Source organism: Microcaecilia unicolor, chromosome 11 (genome assembly GCF_901765095.1).
Source record: "Microcaecilia unicolor chromosome 11, aMicUni1.1, whole genome shotgun sequence".
NCBI lineage: Eukaryota > Metazoa > Chordata > Amphibia > Gymnophiona > Siphonopidae > Microcaecilia > Microcaecilia unicolor.
Window position 1 is genome coordinate 59,735,590 of NC_044041.1, and position 18,833 is coordinate 59,754,422.

General features: G+C 42.5%; 1 protein-coding gene across 2 annotated transcripts in view; it reads left to right on the plus strand.

Annotated features, from left to right (window-relative positions):
• CABIN1 (calcineurin binding protein 1) overlaps nt 1-18,833 on the plus strand; it is a 267,407-nt gene that overhangs the window by 24,194 nt on the left and 224,380 nt on the right. For both annotated transcript variants that reach the window (XM_030218338.1, XM_030218339.1), the window contains exons 3-6: nt 4,785-4,877; nt 5,183-5,296; nt 17,153-17,287; nt 18,217-18,397. In XM_030218338.1, the coding sequence (XP_030074198.1) occupies nt 4,785-4,877; nt 5,183-5,296; nt 17,153-17,287; nt 18,217-18,397 (523 nt within the window). The remainder of the gene's footprint in view (nt 1-4,784; nt 4,878-5,182; nt 5,297-17,152; nt 17,288-18,216; nt 18,398-18,833) is intronic.

The window sequence follows — 18,833 nt, forward strand, 5'->3', positions numbered from 1 at the left end:
AGGTGGTTTTACCATCGTTCAAGCGGGAAGATTACCCGGAGGATTTTCGGGCTCTACATTGTTTGGACGTTCGGAGAGCGTTGTGCGCTTATCTGGAGGTAACTAATTCATTTAGAAAGTCAGATCATCTCTTTGTTTTGTTTGCGGGAGAAAAGAAGGGCAACATGGCCTCTAAGGCGACCATTGCTAGGTGGCTTAAGGATCTGATTTCATCGGCTTATCTGTTGATGGGAAAGCCTTCTCCGATCAGCATTAAGGCACATTCCACAAGATCTCAGGCGACATCGTGGGCAGAATCTCGTCTGGTGCCGTGGGACGATATCTCGAAAGCGGCGACCTGGTCGTCGCTACATACTTTTTCAAGACATTATCGGATTGACGTAGCAGCGCGGGCAGATGCGGTCTTTGGAGCTTCGGTGTTGGCGGCTGGTGTAGTGCGGTCCCATCCTGGCTGAGGATTGCTTTGGTATATCCCACAAGTCTCTGGATTGATCTGAAGGGACGCTATGGAAGGTAAAATTATGTCTTACCTGATAATTTTCTTTCCATTAATCCTTCAGATCAATCCAGAGTCCCTCCCTGTAAGTGAACGCGTGATTTCAGATATTTCAGCTACTCAGTTAGTTCTGTTCATGTTCTTGTTTATTTTGTTGAACGGTTACTAGGTTTTTAGTTTTCATTTCCTATTCATTCTGTTACTTGTTTGCAGCAAGGAGTTTTATTCCGGATTATGCTGCTGTTTTAGAGGCAGGAGACTGTATTTGCTTGTTTCTACTGCTTTGGTATCATGTATACTGAAGTTAGGCAGGCTGCACATGCCCTCTAGAGGGAAACTTCAGAGTTCTCTCTATCTAACCTGCTGGAGAAGGGGCATCCACAAGTCTCTGGATTGATCTGAAGGACTAATGGAAAGAAAATTATCAGGTAAGACATCATTTTACCTTGCATTATCTGCAGCAGGGCCCATTTAATTCCTATGGGCTCTGTTGCAGATAACTCAAGCTAAACTTTAGTAAAAGACTCCTTTAGTGTTGTGCAGGGATAATAACATCATCAAAAATATAGATTCCCAGCAACAAAATATCAATATGATCATATCTTTAAATGCAGGATCACAATCAGTCATTGAACAGTCATCAACAGCTCAAAAAATAATATTCAGAATGGCCTATTGCATAGTCAGTCAACTTGCTCATTTGAGTGCCACTAATCTTCATTTGTTCTCATGTTTTGATCATAATAATTTTCAAATCTTACGTTCTTCAAATCTTTTTAAGCAAAAGCAGACACACTGCCTACATGGCCAAGTTTCGCTGACGTCTTCAATGAAGCGGTCCGTTGACGAATGTAGTTCACTCTCCTCACATTTCCATGACCTATTGATTGTGATCCTGCTTTTATAGATATCGTATAGATATTTTGTTACTGGGAATTTATATTTTGATGTCTTCCTATCCATTCATGAGCAGAGATTGACTCACACACTGACAGGAAAGGAAATATTTTAAAACAAAAAGGGCCATCCGGACTCCCTGTCCCTACCTGCAGATAATCTGGCCCAGAGGGCCTCATACATCCCACAAACCTCCTCTCTCCAGTCTGTCTGGTCTAGAGCAACCCTTCATCGGGACACACCACTAGGGGTCAGTCTGCCAAATCCAGATACTTCTGGGAGTCATTGCCTTATTTATTTACAGATTCTTGGTATAATGCTGTTGACACTGGAAGGCATAGCATATTGATAACAAAATAAGCTAAAAGGCTGAGAGCCTGAGAAAAGGAATAACAGAAGTGAGGTACAGGAAGGCAAGACCAAGTTCTAGAAATAGGGACCCAGTTATGTAAAGCTAGAGTCTATAGAGATGTTCAGGTGTATACATGAGGGAGGAAGGAAAGTTAAGTAACGCTTGTGAAGACTGAAGTGATTGAGCTATGAGAGAAGTCAGGAAAGGTGGTACGCCAGTGAAATATCCAGTGGAGAAATCAAAGATCCCATGGAGTGTAGCAAAAGTAAACGAAGTGGGAAATGGACCACATAGTAACATAGTAGATGATGGCAGAAAAAGACCTGCACAGTCCATCCAGTCTGCCCAACAAGATAAACTCATATGTGCTACGTTTTGTGTATACCTTACCTTGATTTATATCTGCCATTGTCAGGGCATAGACCGTATAAGTCTGCCCAGCACTAGCCCCGCCTCCCAACCACCAGCCCCGCCTCCCCCCACCGGCTCTACTACTACTACTCAACATTTCCAAAGCACTACCAGACTCACGCAGTGCCAAAAGCTCCAGAAACAAGGGAAACAAACTCAGTGCTTCAAAAAGATTTATTGATCATGGACTTGACACAGGACCTGTGTTTCGGCCTTCGGCCTGCTTCAGGAATCTTTTGAATAAATAACAGAATCTTTGATGTCTTGTCTTTAACCTTGTGACACTAAAGATTCTGTTATTTATTCAAAAGACTTCTGAAGCAGGCCATAAGCTGAAACACAGGTCCTGTGTCGATTCCATGATCAATAAATCTTCTTGAAGCATTGAGTTTTTCCCTTGTTTCTGGAGTCTGTGGTCCATTTCCCACTTCGTTTACTTTTTTTACACCAGTGAAATATACGTGATGAACAAGAACTAGAATCTTAAACTTAAGTCAAGATGCAACTGGGAGTGGGAATGTGATTGATTGAATTGATGGGCATTATGAAGCAATTTAACAGTGGTTGATTGAATGAGTTGAATGAAGCAAGTGGGAGGCCATTATAGAGTGCATTAAAGTAATCAACGTGAGAAGGCATCAGTGCAAGGATCAGTGTTCTAAGAAGGTGGAGGGCAAGAAGGGCTTGATTGAGTGGATATAATGCCAGGTAAAGAAAGATGAATGAACAACAGAAGCAGTCTGGGATTTGTGGGTATCCTAGAGTCACCTTCAGCACAAACTTCTTCTTTAAAGGAGAAGATGAAATTCTGCACAGGCAGAAGAGCAAGAAGCAGTGCTTGGCAAAAAAAAAAGCAGGTGGCCTCGTATTTCAGTGAGTTGAGCAAGAGATGGTTAGCCTTATTTTAATTGTCCACAAAGTGGAGGCAGACCTGAAGAGGAGAAATATCAGAAAAAGCAGGGACAGTGAAGAGAATTTGTATGTCATCTATATAACAGTAAGGGCTGCAACCAAGCAATTGAATAAGAAATAGTAGTGGAGCAAGAAAGGAGCCACAGGAAATGGGATATGAGTAGAAGAGGGTGTATAACCAGTGATTACTTGATATGAGTGATCCAAGAGCTATGTGGATAGCCATTGTAACATTATGACATGAATACCAAGATTGCACAGGCAATGAAGAAGCAGAGGGTGATCTATCAAGTCAAAAGCAGAAGAAAGACCCAAGGGCACTGATATTATTGAGTTGGACTAGCCTAATGCAGCTCTAACTTCATTAGTTAGAGCGACAAGCAGGGATTCGGTGCTGTGACCATTCTGAAACCCCAACTGCCTAAATACGAGTGGTCTGTCCTAATGCCGTGCTAGAGGTCAGGTGCTGATATTAATTTGCTTCTTGAAGTTATTGTAATTTGCGTTATATTCTGTATATCATTATGTTTTATTCATGTTATTGTTTGTTTGTAAACCACATTGAACTTGCCTGTTTCGGGCAAATGTGGGGTATAAATGTCATGAATAAATATATTGGAAGATGGTAGCGCTGGAGTCAAAAGTGAGTGGGAGTTGCTTCCGTCTCCAACTTCAGAGGCTTGTAGAGATGATCAGAAGGCTGGGGGTCCACTTAATCACCAGGATTATTATTATTTTATTTTTTGTGAGGGGAGGTGGTCAGGGGCTGGGAGGTGCAAAGAGCTACTTGGGACAGCATGAGGGGGGGGGTTGTGTGTGGGGGAGGGGTGTGAATTGGTGAGGAGAGGTACAGGGAACTATTTGGGTCACTATGGTGATCTTCGGGGCTGGGAGCACCAGGGTTCTTATGTGCTCTGAAGTTAATTGACCCTTTTGCTCCTACACTGCATCTTTACTTCAGTCCTAAGTTGGTAAAAGATTCAGTACTATAAGAAGAGTAAAAAAAAAAAAATTTAAAAAAAGTTTGCTAGATTTTAGTATTTGTTTTTCACATCAGGAACTATTTGAAATTCTGTTTGTTACAAGCCACTGAGCTACCTATTAGCACAGTGGTTTATTGTTGATTTTCCCATGTTAAAATCTTTGTATCAGGAGTAAGGTGGTAAAATCAGGAATAAATCACTGTAGCTTACTGCATCGTGTCCATAGTGGGTAGCACTGTTCTATGTTGCCGTGCCCTATGTTGTTGCCCCTTAATGCAATTCATTGACTCTTAAACAAAGACCAGAGTCTTGTTGGCTGAGAGCCAATAACATGGGTTGATCTGGATTTGGGTTTTTTTTTTTTTTTCGTAATTCTTACTTTTGGAAGGATCTATTTCTATCTGGTTACACAGTGGTAGCTAGTATCCTGCGAATTGTTGCCTCATAGTATAAATAATTTATTTGATCATATGCAATAACAACCCATCAAGATACAAATGGAATATAGAACAATACATTAAATAATAAAACTGAGATAAATGTTAAGATGAAAAAATAAGATACAATAATCAATCTATAAAATTAAGATAAAGATTTTACAAGTCTATTTTATTTTTAAACCCCCAGATCGAAAAGTCACTTAAACCAAAGCAAGTAAAGATTGTAAGATAGTCAAGTGTTTGACTAAAGTAATGTATTTTAAGTTTGATCTCTCTTCTTTCTTCATTTCTAGATACGAATTGCAGCATTAAATGCCTCCTCTACTGTAGAGGATGAGCATGAAGCCACCTTCAAAAGTCACAAAACTCAGACAAAGGAGGCTCAGGTGGGTAAAGTTGCAGTTTTCCTAGTCTCTTCTGGAAGTCTCATTTCTATTCTCACAGTCTGCTCCCTTCCAGAATATGTTAGAGGCACTTTAATATAGTCACAGATGCCTATGGGTCCCCTCTTTATGTTTGGGTATTACTCTCTTTTTTAACTGATCCCTCTGGGGCTAGGGAAATGCCTACTGTACCTGCATGCAACTTGCATTGAGTTTCCAGTAAAAAGGGCTGAGTCGAATAAATAAATGGTTTCATTTTAAAAATTAAGTGCAAATGTAATGCGATTTTTTTTTGCTCTTCTTTGCAGGAAGCTGAAGCATTTGCTTTGTACCATAAAGCCTTGGATCTTCAGAAACATGACCGCTTTGATGAATCATCCAGAGCTTATCATGAGCTACTGGAAACCCGCCTTCTACAAGAGGTCAGTGAAATAAGGCAAAATCAAAAGTAGAGTCCCCCACAGGTCTCTTCTTCCATTTTCTCAATTTAACACACATTCTCCCCATGCCGTGGTACTGTGTGGATCAGTATTCCGTTGAGCTTGACACCTTCTGGAATAGTTGAGAATACGGGGCAGCTGCATCTTTGAAGCATTGTGGTCCAGTTCCATTAAGACTAAAGGAATAGTTTTATGCAGGCTGAGTTTTGCTGCTTGCTCAGTTTCTCAGGAAAACACAAAAGATCCAGAATGTTGTAGAAGTGCAAAGGTGGGAAAAGAAAACAGAAATCTAGAGACCTATTAGTTTGAGATCACTAGTGAGGGACAGACTGCTGCAGTAGCTTGAAGCTGGTGGATTACATGAATCTAAGGAGCATAGTTTCATAGAGGAAGAGCTTGCCAAACTGAATTTATTTTCTTCAGATGACCAGAGTAATAAATCCAGGAGGGTTCAGTAGATGTGGCCTATCTGGATTTCAGTAAGGTCTTTACCTCTTTTTCCATACAGAAGACTGGTGAGCAAGCTAGTAAACTAGGCAAGATATTAGATGAGAATTGGGACTGCTGGAGGGTGCTTAGTGGTGTGCACCATGGAAAAAGGAAAAGTGACCAGTGAGGTGTAACAGGGATCAGTTCTAAGCTCAGTCCCCAAAAATGTCATTAAGTGATATTGTGAAAGGCTTAGAATGCACTATAGTAAATGATGGCAGATAAAAAGCAGCTGAAATTCTTTTTCTCTGTTTTTATTTATTTATTTACCGCCTTTTTGAAGGAATTCACTCAAGGTGGTGTACAGTAAGAATAGAACAAACATGAGCAGGAGGCAATTAGTGCAGTAAAAATATTTGAATAACAATACAAAGTATGGCATGGTATACTACTTGCAATGACAACACAATATGTACTAGAACATTATAATTGGTAGTGAAGGGTAAGGCAAAGTTGTAACATATAGATGAGTAAGAAAGTAGGAAGAATTAGAAAGTAAGGTGATTGATTTGAAGAAAGTTGCACGTGAGGTCAGAGAGATGGTTAAATATTATCTCAGCTAGGGTAGGAGTGGATAAACATGTCCCACTGTAGTATGTGCAGCCCGAGTCAATCCTTGTGTGTGTGAGTGAGACTAACAAGCTAGTTACTTCTTCCGTTAAAGGCTTGGTTGAAGAGCCAAGCTTTCACCTGCTTCCTGAAGTAGAGGTAGTCTTGTGTTAAGCGGAGCCTTTCAGGCAATGCATTCCAGAGTGTGGGGGCTACTCAGGAGAAGGCTCACTTGCGGGTATCACATCATGTAATGTCTTTTGGAGAGGGTGTAGTTAGTAAAAGTCCTTGGGAGGACCTTAGTGTCCTTGGCGGTGTGTGGAGGATCATCCTATTCTTCAGATACTCGGGGCCTTTTCCTTTCAGGGCCTTGAAGATCAGACATAGAGTTTTACATTTAGCCCTGTATTGTACTGGTAGCCAATGAAGTTTTTGCAAAAATGGTGTGATGTGGTCACGTCGCTTGCAACCTTCTGTGAGTCTTGCTGCTGCATTCTGAATCAACTGGAGCTGGTGCTGGCCCTTTGTAGTCAGACCATTGTATAGTGCATTGCAGTAATCCAGTCTTGATGTTACCATGGCATGCACAACTGGGATAAGATTTACCTTCTCGATGTAAGGAGATAGGCAGCGTAGCTGTCGCAAATAGTAGAAGCAGCTCTTGAAGGTTGCTTGGATTTGGGGAATCAGAGTAAGTGTTGAATCTAACTGTATTCCAGGGTTCCTGACTTGTGATTTGAGGGGGAGTTCATACTTCCCAAAAGGGATTTTGATGATCAGGTATGTATCCACTTGTGTTAGGGACCCAGAGAAGCTCAGTTTTACTTGGGTTCAGGCAAAGTTTGTTGTGTTTAGCCCATTCTTGAATTGATGTTAGACAAGTAATCAGTTTATTCAAGGCTGTAGGTAAGTCAGGTTCAATGGGTATGAGTAGCTGCACATCATCTGCATAGATGTAGAACTGAATGTCCATTGACCGAATCAGCTCAGCTAGTGGCTTGAGGTAGATATTGAACAGAATAGGTGACAGTATCGATCCTTTTGGTACCCGGCAGGACAGTGTCCATGGTGGTGATGAGTTGCTGCCAAATATTATGGATTGCTGCCTGTCTGATAGGATCTGAACCAAGCAAGTACTGTTCCATTGATACCTGTTTCTGTCAGTCGTGCTAGCAAGATATCATGATCCACAGTGTCAAAAGCTGCTGAGAAATCTAGCACTACTAATATCGAGGCAAATCCCTTGTCTCGGTTTCTGTGAAGATCATCTAGCAGGGATACAAGGACCGTTTCTGTTCCATTACCAGGTCTGAATCCAGATTGACATGGATCTAGCCAGTTACTCTTTTCTAGCTATTCATTAAGTTGAACACAGATTGTTTGTTCTATGAGTTTCCCTAGAAATGGGATGTTTGGGAAGAAGGGCAGGGATTCTATTCAAGGTACTTTCTTGTGCAGAAGAAGATTGGGGATGCATCCCATCCTAGACCTAAGGGCCCTGAACAAATTCCTAGTCTGAGAAAAGTTCAGGATGGTTTCCCTGGGCACCCTTCTCCTAGTGCTTCAGAAAAATGATTGTCTATGCTCTCTGGACTTAAAGGATGCATATACTCACATCCCAATACTTCTAGCTCACCAGAAGTATCTTTGATTTCGGCTGGGAACACATCACTTTCAGTACCACAAGTTGCCTTTTATCTTCACGTTAGCTTCCATGGTCTTCACCAAATGTCTAGTGGTAGTTGCAGCATTGCTATTCAGACTAGGAGTCCACGTGTTCACGTATCTCGACAATTGACTGGTGAAGAGCACCCCAGAGGAGGGTGCTCAGGAGCCCATGTGGACGACTATTTGGGTGCTCGAGCTACTAGGGTTTGTTTTAAACTACCCCAAGTCCCATCTTCACCCTGTCCAGTGATTGGAGTTCATAGGAGCCCTGCTCGACACACACTGGGTTTGAGCCTACCTCTCGGAGACGAGAGCGGACAATCTTGTCTCGCTCACGTCGAAGGTTCATGCCTCTCAGCATGTCACAGCTCGGCAGATGTTGAGATTCTTGGGCCATATGGCTTCCACAGTGTACATTACACACATGACACATCTTCACATGAGATCAGCTCAATGGACCCTGGCTTCTCAGTGGTATCAAGCCATGGGGAGTCTAGAAGATGTCATCCAAGTATTCCCAGTGCTTGTACTCTCTTCAGTGGTGGACAATTCGATCCAGTTTGACTCCGGGACTTCCATTCCAAATTCCTCAGCCACAGAAAGTGCTGATGACGGATGCAACTCTCCTGGGATGGGGAGCTCATGCAGATGGGCTTCACACTCAAGGAGCTTGGTCCTCCCAGGAAATGAATCTTCAGATCAACGTCCTGGAGCTTCGAGCTATCTGGAACGCTTTAAAGGCTTTCAGAGATTGGCTGTCTCATCAAATTGTTCTCATCCAAACAGACAATCAGGTTGCGATGTATTACACCAACAAGCAGGGGGCACTGGATCATGCCCTCTGTGTCAGGAGGCCATTTGGATGTGGCATTGTGCTTGCCAACATGGCATGTTCCTTTGAGCCACTTATCTGGTTGGCAAAAACAGTACCCTGTCCGACAGACTAAGCAGGATAATGCAACCTCACGAGTGGTCTCTCAATATGGGCATCACCTGTAAGATCTTTCAAGCTTGGGGCACCCCCTCGGTGGACCTTTTTGCCACTCAGATCAATCACAAGGTCCCGCAGTTCTGTTCCAGGCTTCAGGCCCACGACAGACTAGCGTCAGATGCCTTCCTTCTCAGTTGGGGGACAGGTCTTCTGTGTGCGTATCCTCCAATACCTCTAGTGGAAAAAACTTTGTTGAAATTCAAGCAAGACCGCGGAACCATGCATACTGGCCACAGATATGGTTCCCTTGAGTGTTTTCTGACCCTCATCACACAGAATGAGGGGTCTCTTCTACGTCCCAGCCTCCGGTCTCTGGCTCTAACAGCTTGGATGTTGAGAGCCTAGAATTCACTTCTTTGGGTCTTTCAGAGGTTGTCTCCCGGGTCTTGCTGACTTCCAGGAAAGATTCCACTAAGCAATGCTACTGTTTTAAACGAAGGAGGTTTGCTGTCTGGTGTTAGAGCAAGGCCCTAGATCCCCTTACTTGCCTTACACACAGGGCTGGTCTTAGGGCGAGGCGACCGCATAGGGCCTCACGCTCAAGGGGGCCCCGCGCGGCGCGCCTCCGCCCCGCCCCCCGACTGCTCGAGTTCCAGTCCCTCTCCCTCTGAATTTTAAAAGTTACCTCGTCGGGTTACAGGCAGCAGCAGGAGTGAAAAGCGTGCAAGCTTCTCAGCACTTCAGGAGCCTTCCCTTCCCTCTCTCAGCTCTGGTCCCGCCCTCATGGAAACAGGAAATGAGGGCGGGACCAGAGCTGAGAGAGAGAAAGGAAGGCTCCTGAAGCTCCGAGCAGCTCGCACGCTTTCCACTCCTGCCGCTGCCTGTAACCCGACGAGGTAACTTTTAAAATTCAGAAGGAGGGGGACTGGAGCTCGGAGGGAGGTCTCGGAAGGAGGGGGGCCTTGGAGCCGGGAGGGAGGGAGGGGGGTCTTGGAGCTGGGAAGGAGGGAGGCCTTGGAACTGGGAAGGAGAGAGGAGCCCTGGAGCTCGGAGGGGGGCAGGGCCCTGGAGCTGGGTGGGTGGAAGGGAGGGAGGGAGGGGGGCCCTGGAGCTCAGAGGAAGGGGAGCCTTGGAGGGAGGGGGGATGGTCCGGGAACTCGGAGGGGATGGCCTGGGAGCTCGGAGGGAGGGGTGGCCGGCCCTGGAGCTAAGGTGGGGGTGGAGCTAGGGTGGGGCGGAGCTAGGATGGGGCCCCATCAAATTGGTCTGCACAGGGCCCCGTACTTGCTAAGACCGACCCTGCTTACACAAACCCTGCTTGAATACCTTCTACACTTATCAGAGTCTGGTCTCAAGACCAACTCCGTAAGCGTTCACCTTAGTGCAATTAGTGCTCATCATCAACGTGTAGAAGGTAAGCCCATCTCTGGATAGCCTCTAGTTGTTTGCTTCATGAGAGGTTTGCTTTTGTCATACCTCCACCAGTGTCATGGAATCTCAACGTTGTTCTCACCCAGCTGATGAAAGCTCCTTTTGAGCCACTGAATTCCTGCCATCTTATGTACTTGTCAGTGAGCTTCAGGGCTTAGCAGTGGATGCACCTTATACTAAGTTTCATCACAACAGAGTAGTCCTCCGCATTCACCCTAAGTTCCTGGCAAAAGTGGTATCGGAGTTCCATCTGAACCAGTCAATTGTCTTGCCAACATTCTTTCCCTAATCTCATACCCATCCTGGCGAAAGCAGCTTTGATTGCAAGAGAGCATTAGCCTACTACATGGAGTGGACAAGGCACCACAGACAGTCCGCCCAGGTTTTTGCTTGTTTTGATTCCAACAGGATGGGTGTCACCATCGGAGAAACACATTATTTCTGATTGGCTGGCAGATTGCATTTCCTTCACGTATGCCCAGGCTGGGCTGGCCCTGGAGGGTCATGTCATGGCTCATAATGTCAGAGCCATGGCTGCATCGGTAACCGACTTAAGGTGAGTCTCCATTGAGGAATTTCACAAGACTATGATGTGGTCTTCATTCCACACATTCACATCTCACTAGTGCCTTGAGCAGGATACCCAACGTGACAGGTGGTTCGGGCACACAGTGTTCCAGAATCTGTTTGGGGTCTAGAATCCAACTTTACCCTCCTAGTCCCGTTTTCTTCTGTTCCAGGCTGCACTTTCATTCAGATTGTACACAGTTTCAGGTTAATCTGTGTTATGTCCTCGCCTTTGCGAGGCACAATTGACCAGTGTTTGTTGTTTTTAGTGAGCCTGGATGCTAGGATTCCCCACTTGTGAGAACATAGAAGCCTCAGAGAAAGCAAAGATATTTACCTGTACCAGGTATTCTTTGAGGACTGTAGGCTTCATATTCTCACAATCCTCCTCACCTCCCCTTGGAGTTGTCTCCTTTGTTCTTTTTATTTTATTTTTTGCTATAATATTAAACTGAGAACAGTGTTCTTGTGATGGGCAAGAAAATACTCACGCATATGCGGTGGATTGTGGCTTGTGCTTCCCAAAGTTCTCTCTTAGCTATGGCAAAATGCCGGACTGGCAACGCAGATTGGCGTCGCCCACTTGTGAAAATATGAAGCCTACTGTCCTCGGAGAATACCTTCTATAGGTAAGTATCTTCGCTATACCTAGCAATCAGAGTACTTGGTTTAATGGTGTCAGATATGGTTTAAAATGTAGAGGTGGAACTGGTGTTTGTGTATGTCTTATTGCCAAAAGAGCATCCTTATCTAGTGGATAAAGGAGAGTCCTTCAGAGTCACTTTGTGGGAAAATCAAATACAGGACTTACTGCGAATGAGAAAACATTCGATGAATCCGAAAGGAACTAGAGCAGTGATTTGAATTTCTTCCACAACTGCGTAGTGAACTTGTTAATACATTGCAGGTGTAGAAAGGGGTGGATTCTTCAGGGTAAAGGGTTGTTTATTGAAATGTCAGTAGAAGAGGGGATACTGGGGTTTTCTGCGGTAGAGTTGTTCATGTTGATATTGTGAAAATGAATAACCTTATTGAAGTATAAAATGTTAAGATGATTAGATGAAGCTCTGAGGGACTTCAGAAGACCCTGGGGAAGTGTCATGAAGAAAAGGGCTTATCGCTTCAAACCAAAGCAGCACAAAACAGAGCCAATAACACCATACTTGGTTAATCTGAGCAGCATCAAGCCATAATCCAGCACATCCAAATCTGATTTCAAATCCAGTAGTAGTGACGAGCAATTAGAGTCCCTATTGAAATTCTTGGTGTATATCATCATGGTCCCCTGTCTTGCCTGGAATCCAGGCTGGTGGGGATTCAGAATATTGTGTTCCATTACAGAGTTAAGCAATTGTGTTTGCACTACGTTTCAACTACTTCACTTGGAAACGGAAGAAGAGAAATTTGTCTATAATTATTCAAATTAACTGGATCTAACAGCTAATTTAAATAATTATAGACCAATTTGCCTCCCTTGTGGTTAGTCTAATTTCAGAGAGAGACTTAGGACAACAATTTTCTGTGTCATCTCAGCCTCCATATCTCAAATGTTGTTTTGGGTTTAGCTCTGTTCCTTAGCAATATTTAAGGCCACTGTTTTTAGCATGTCTTCTTGAGGAGAGATTCAGCCATAAGATTTTTTTTAAATTCTGCAATTCACAATACTTTCCCAGATTTCTGGCACTGGAGAAATAGATTTCATGAGCTGATGCTTTGTGAACGCCGGGGAATAAGAGGTTCCTCTAGGAGGAGGAAGACCTTTTTGGACATTTGGGGCCCATATATTCAGTCACTACATACAAGAGGTAGAAGTCTGGTACTCAGTTCCCTTTGATTTTGAAGGAGGTGGGCATAGACTATAGATTGGTTAATTTCTGGAAGATACCTTAGTGAGGGTTGGAAGGAGGAGGAGGGAAGAGGGGGTAGGTATAGTGCAGGAGGGGGGAGCCTGTGGGATGGGAAAGGGATAGTGGCACTATAAGGAGGCGATGTGTTTCTCCTGCTTTGTGGGCGATAAATTGATGACTGGCTGAATTACAGTACAGGGCGGGGAGGAAATGAAATTCAGTAAAGCAAAGAAATAATAAATAACGACTACAGAATGTTGTCAGTAGTTTATACTTTATTTTGAATTTGTTGAACAATACCCAGGTTGTTGCTTGATACATTTTCGAAGTTAATATATAGATTTCTTGGCAATAGTTATGTACAGACCTTTTGCATATATATGACAAACTTAATAAATATATTAGTAAGAAGGGGGGGAGGGGGAAGGAGGGACAGAAAATGTTGATGATAGATGTCCAGCTGTATTAGTACAGGTTTGAATTGATTATTACCAGAGTTATATTGATTAGCATGGAATTGTTTCATATGTGCATTCATCAATAAAAAAATTATTAACTCGTTTTGAAGTTCTGTTAAAACTCTGCACACTTGCATAATTGTACATCGTTTATTTTTAATATACAATCATTTGTTCTATCTTATATGCATTTCTGTAATTTATTTTCCATATCATCCTTATAGATCTGTCCAGAACTTTAGGCTCATGATGGCTTCAGACAAGCAATGTGCTCCCAGAATGGAACCCCCCTAGATTGGGTAGTAGTAGCAATAGGTGTGAGCCTTTTTGGTTAGGGAGCCCACTACCAGAATTGGGTAGCTCAGAAAATGTGGACTCTTGACAGAAGTGCCGTGGTTATCAATCGTCTCAAACTCAGGGTGGTATTTCTGTGCTTTGTTGACCTGGATAATAGAGATAAGGATCTGCAACAAAAATAGACCAAATTAAAAAAAAAAAAAAAAGCAGATCACAGAGATAATGATGTCAGCACCTAACAAATTTAGGGGCCCATTTACTAAGCTGCAGTAGGCACTACAGTGTGCCTACTGTGTGACAAAATGTGCTGCTGCATCCCACGGTGCTAATCTCGTGCTGAAAATATTTTTAAAAAATTTTCAGCACAGGAAGCATGGCTATGGATGGAGAGTAGTTGTGCCCTGCACTAATCGGTTAGCAGAGGTACGTTGCTGCACGCTCCCCAATTACCATGGGGTTAATGTGGGAGCCCCTAGCTCCAACAAAATAGGTGTCTGGTAAGGGCTCCCACGGTAATGACCATGCACTAATTGCATGGCCGTTAAAGAAAAATATGGCACTGCAGCCATTTTACCATCACGCAAAAAGTGGCTGCAATGCACAGAAAACCCACGTCCTGACAACAGCCTGAATGTCTACATGTAATTAACAATACAATTTCCACATTATGCTTGAGAGAGCGTGGGAATACTGGAACCACATATGTTAGTATGTCTATTGGTTAGTCCTTTTTCAATCACATAATAGATGTTACTAGCTCCATTGTGGGAACGTGTATTCAGCCCTTTGTGGGGCTGTGCCTGATTTCTGTGGATTTGTCATTGTTCCCAGATAATTGCAAATTTAGATTCTTTGAGCAGCGAGAAATGTCATAGCGCCCCAATGGACAATTTCCACAACTCTGATGGATACTTGGCATAAAAAGTTATGTTCTGCTCATGGAAAAGTTAACAGCGAGTAGAGCTGATAACACCTCCAAATATGAGAGATCTTAAGGTTTGCTTCAGACATATTTGAACTCAAATATTTAACAAGGACTTTCTCTTTTAATTGTTTGGCTATATACAGGGAACAAGGACAATTAGAGTTATTTCTTTGATCACTCAGGGGGGGAGAAGGGAGGGGGATTATGTTTATTTGTAAAACAATTCCTCTGCATAGGATATAGCTGTATTAGTTAACTGATGTTTATTTTTGTTAAGATTTTTATATATGGATACTGATCTTTGACCTGAAAGAGAAGGTTTCACTGAATCTCAATAAAACTTTAAAATTAAAAAATAGAAAAAGAAAAGAATAACGACACTGAGGGGAGATGCTCAGCATGGCAGAAAGATAGGGGCAGGGAAACAGAGAGGAGTTAAATGATGGTCAGAGAAGAAATGCCAAATGAACAAGGAGACCTTGGCAAGAGAGTAAAGACAAGACAGCTGAAAGCGGAAACCAGAGACTGGGACCAACACAATTAGAAAAATAAAATGACCAGACAACAAAGACAGAAAAAAGAATTGTATTTTCTATTTATTGATTAGACTGTCAGTTTTTCAATGTACATATGCCAGAACTGGTGTTGGACATGCCTGCAGCCCACGAGAAAAACCTCATTCACTGGACTTCAATGTCCAGCATAGCAGTGGTAAACTTCCAGCTTTGGGATGGGCAAGAAGCAGTGTGTCTTTAATGCTGCCGGCCATAAATGCAAGATTGACAGTCTTCAGGCAGTAGTGAGGATGGAAGGGGAGTAGGTGGGAAAGGGGGGGGGGGGGGTGATGTTACTGTGCTATGGGAGAAGGGGGAAGGAAATAGGAGAGAGATCCTATTCTGTGATAGCCAGGAGCCAGAATGCATGTGAGGAAAGTACTTCTGCATGTGAGCTTGAGAAGGGGCTCATGTGTGTGTCACTCACCGAATGCGTGTGACTTGGCATATCTGAAAACATGACTAAAGTTGTGGATTCAAAATGTTGAGAGTGACCAATTTTCACATCGGAGGTCCAAATCAACTTTGAGTTAATGAGTTCCAGGCTTATTTTGTTTTCTAATCTACAGTTTTCTAACCTACTGTGTAATAATAAAAATGAACTCAAAAGGCCCAATATTCAAAGTGATTTAAACAGCAGGGAAAGGCTCCTGGCTGTTTAAATAGCCTTTCTGTGGCTAACAGGGAATTTTCAGCTGCACTTAACCAGATGGTGACTCTGAAAATACCTGGTTAGCTCCCAAGCTAAAACCGGCTAATTTGTGGTTGTCCAGGGGCAGAGACTGCACTTAGCTAGTTATTTTCTGTTTTTCAGGCTTTTAACTGGCTAAGATAACTGCATAAATAGGACTGCATTTTATGTGGTCCTATCTTTATGCGGTTCACCATAGCCGGTTAAGTACTAAATATCACACTTCACCAGCTATGTCTTCACTACCTCCATATACCTGGAAATTGATTGCAGGATCCCAGACGTGGCCTGCCATCGAATTCCTGGAGATAATGATGGCTGTGGTTAGCAAAAGCCACCGGCTAAATGTTGGGCCCAAAGTGTTTTTATTAAGTACTTTTAGAGAGGCTGTCTCTGGTGACTTTAATCATGTTTTCCCAGACAGGATCACGTATTTTCTCTTCATCCATCACAAAGATGAGTCATCTCTTCTCACCTGCTTGCACTACCTCCCTCTCTCCAGGTTCTTGTCTCTGTGTGCTCCTTCCTCTGTTAATGGGTTGCTTCTCCTTCCCTCCATTTCTTCATATACACCTTTCTCTCTCTCTCTCTCTCTCTCTCTCTCTCTCTCTCTCTCTCTCTTTCTTGCCAAACACCTCTCTGGCTTATGGCTGTCTTTCATCTGTTTCGAAAAGTATTAACAGACCATTGATAAGCAGGGCGAAAGGGAGACAGACTTCATGGTGGACCTTGGTGATAAATAGAAGGCAGCAGCAAGCTTAGTTGGGCACAGCAACAAGAGGGAATGAGCAGGTGATGAAAGGAGATGTAGACATTTGTGGTCAGTTTTGCTATGAATCTGGGCAAAGGTAAATTGTGCTATGATCTTGGAATTGTAAAAAATTAGTAAGTCTGATATAGTAGAAGTGGTGGCTACTTGGAATGCCCCCCCCCCCCCCCCAAAAAAAAAAGGGTGGTAGATGCTAGAATTCAAAAAGTGAGTGGGATATATACCTTGTGGCAAGAGGATGTAAACCAAGCATAGAACACATCAGCTATGTAAATACTTTTGTACTTCTAAGAAATCATGGAGACTGTAACCTGCACTGCACGGCAGGTATAATCCCAACAACAAAAGCAGGGGTCAGCAATAGATTCAATGGACCATGTTGCTATCATTTACTCTGTGGCACTTGAAGACTGTCTTGTTTATTACCTTTTCAGATGTAATGAGTTTCCTGATGCAGTGATAGGATGCTTTATGATTAAATGCTTTTTTTCCGAAAACTTTTATTTGGTTATTGTATTTCTCAGACACTTGGTCTGGTTTCTTTTTATTGTAATCTACCCTGAACTGTATAGGTGGCGGTGGGCTATAAGACATGATGTGACATAACATAACATTTAAGAAATGTGTAAGGCATACTTAAGTTGACCCTTCTGGTGTTGCAGGCTGTACCAACCAGTGATGAAAGGGAGGGTTTGAAACATCCCGGTCTTATGTTAAAATATTCTACTTACAAAAACCTGGCACAGTTGGCAGCTCAGCGTGAGGACCTGGAAACTGCTATGGAGTTTTACCTGGAGGTAGAGTGTGTATAGAATATTGCTTCTGGGTGTATGCCTTTACTTACTGCATATTAAATGTGGTGATTCTTAACTGACACCTTGATTTCCAGAAGTTTGGCTTTATTTGAAATTTCTCACTGGATTTAATATGCACGTCAGCCGCGCTGTGATAGTTATAATAAACATGTAACATTTTATTTACATTTAACTTACTGCCCATTGAGTACATTTGAGCAATTTATGGACATTAAATTAAATGGACTAAGACAAGAAAGCAGAAAGTTGCAGTATATTGCAATAAAGAAGAGACGTTAAGAGAGAAGAAAAAAGGAAAAATGTTCTTCATGAGTGTAATAATAGAGGTGTTCAGCTCCTCCAATATTTTTAATCTATTTTTTTGCAAGCTTAATTTATTTTTTTCATGTTTTGTTTGTGTAACTTCAATCTTGCTTAGATAAAACTGACTTGTGTGTTTGAAATCAAATTTGTACATGTAACTGAAAGAAAAGAAACATGCATGTTCCTAGTAATATGGGGAAAAGGAGAGTTTTCACACAGTGCATAGATAGCTCTGTTACTGAAGATGGCTGTCCTTTTGCATTTCTGCAGCTGGTTTACATCACAGCCTTATACATCCCATAGTACATTCTACTCAGCTTGTAGTGTGTAGTAACGTCTTGGTATGGTGACAGTGTTAACCAGAGAGAGTTTTAACTAGTCTTGTTTCATTGTTCATTCACATCTTTTATTCTTAGGTAATTGGTTCTATTATACAACTCTCAGAATGCATTAAGAAGGCAAATGCCATGTTATTGAAAACTGTTTTAATATATGTTGTCATTTAATCTGCCCACACACGCAGTATGGTCAGCCTCTTATTTTAAACTTCTGTGTGTGTGTGTGACTTTTAGTTAATTCTTATCCATGAGTCATTTCCCACTTTCCAGGCTGTAATGTTGGATTCTACTGATGTCAACCTGTGGTACAAAATTGGCTGTGTAGCTGTGCGGCTGGTACGCATCCCCCTGGCACGTCACGCTTTTGAAGAGGGGCTGAGGTGTAATTCCGATCACTGGCCATGTTTGGATAATCTCATTACAGTCCTTTACACGCTTAGTGATTATACAAGTGAGTAACTTCCTGGCTTATTGGTTTGAATTTATGGACTGTGCCACTCCATCTCATCACTTTTGTATAAAAATGTAGCCTCACATGAGGGCTGACCTGTCCTGTGAAGAAGTAACTCAAGTTTGATGAGTGTACTCTCTGAAATAAAGAATTTTTATATTATCAACACTGAGATGCTCATGGAACTCTGTGATATTGAAAAAAGAATCATCTAATCCCCAAAGAACCTCACAATATATTTAATGAATTTGTGACTTGCCTAGTCACCAGGGGGTTCAAGGTAACTTACAAAGAACATTCAGAAGACATCAACATTACAATCGTAACATCAAATCACAGATAATTGATCAAAGCACTTATACAAGGCGTGTTCTACATGGCATTTGAGCTGTTCAATATCCACTGAAAAAAAATCAGTGTCTCTTTTATAACACAC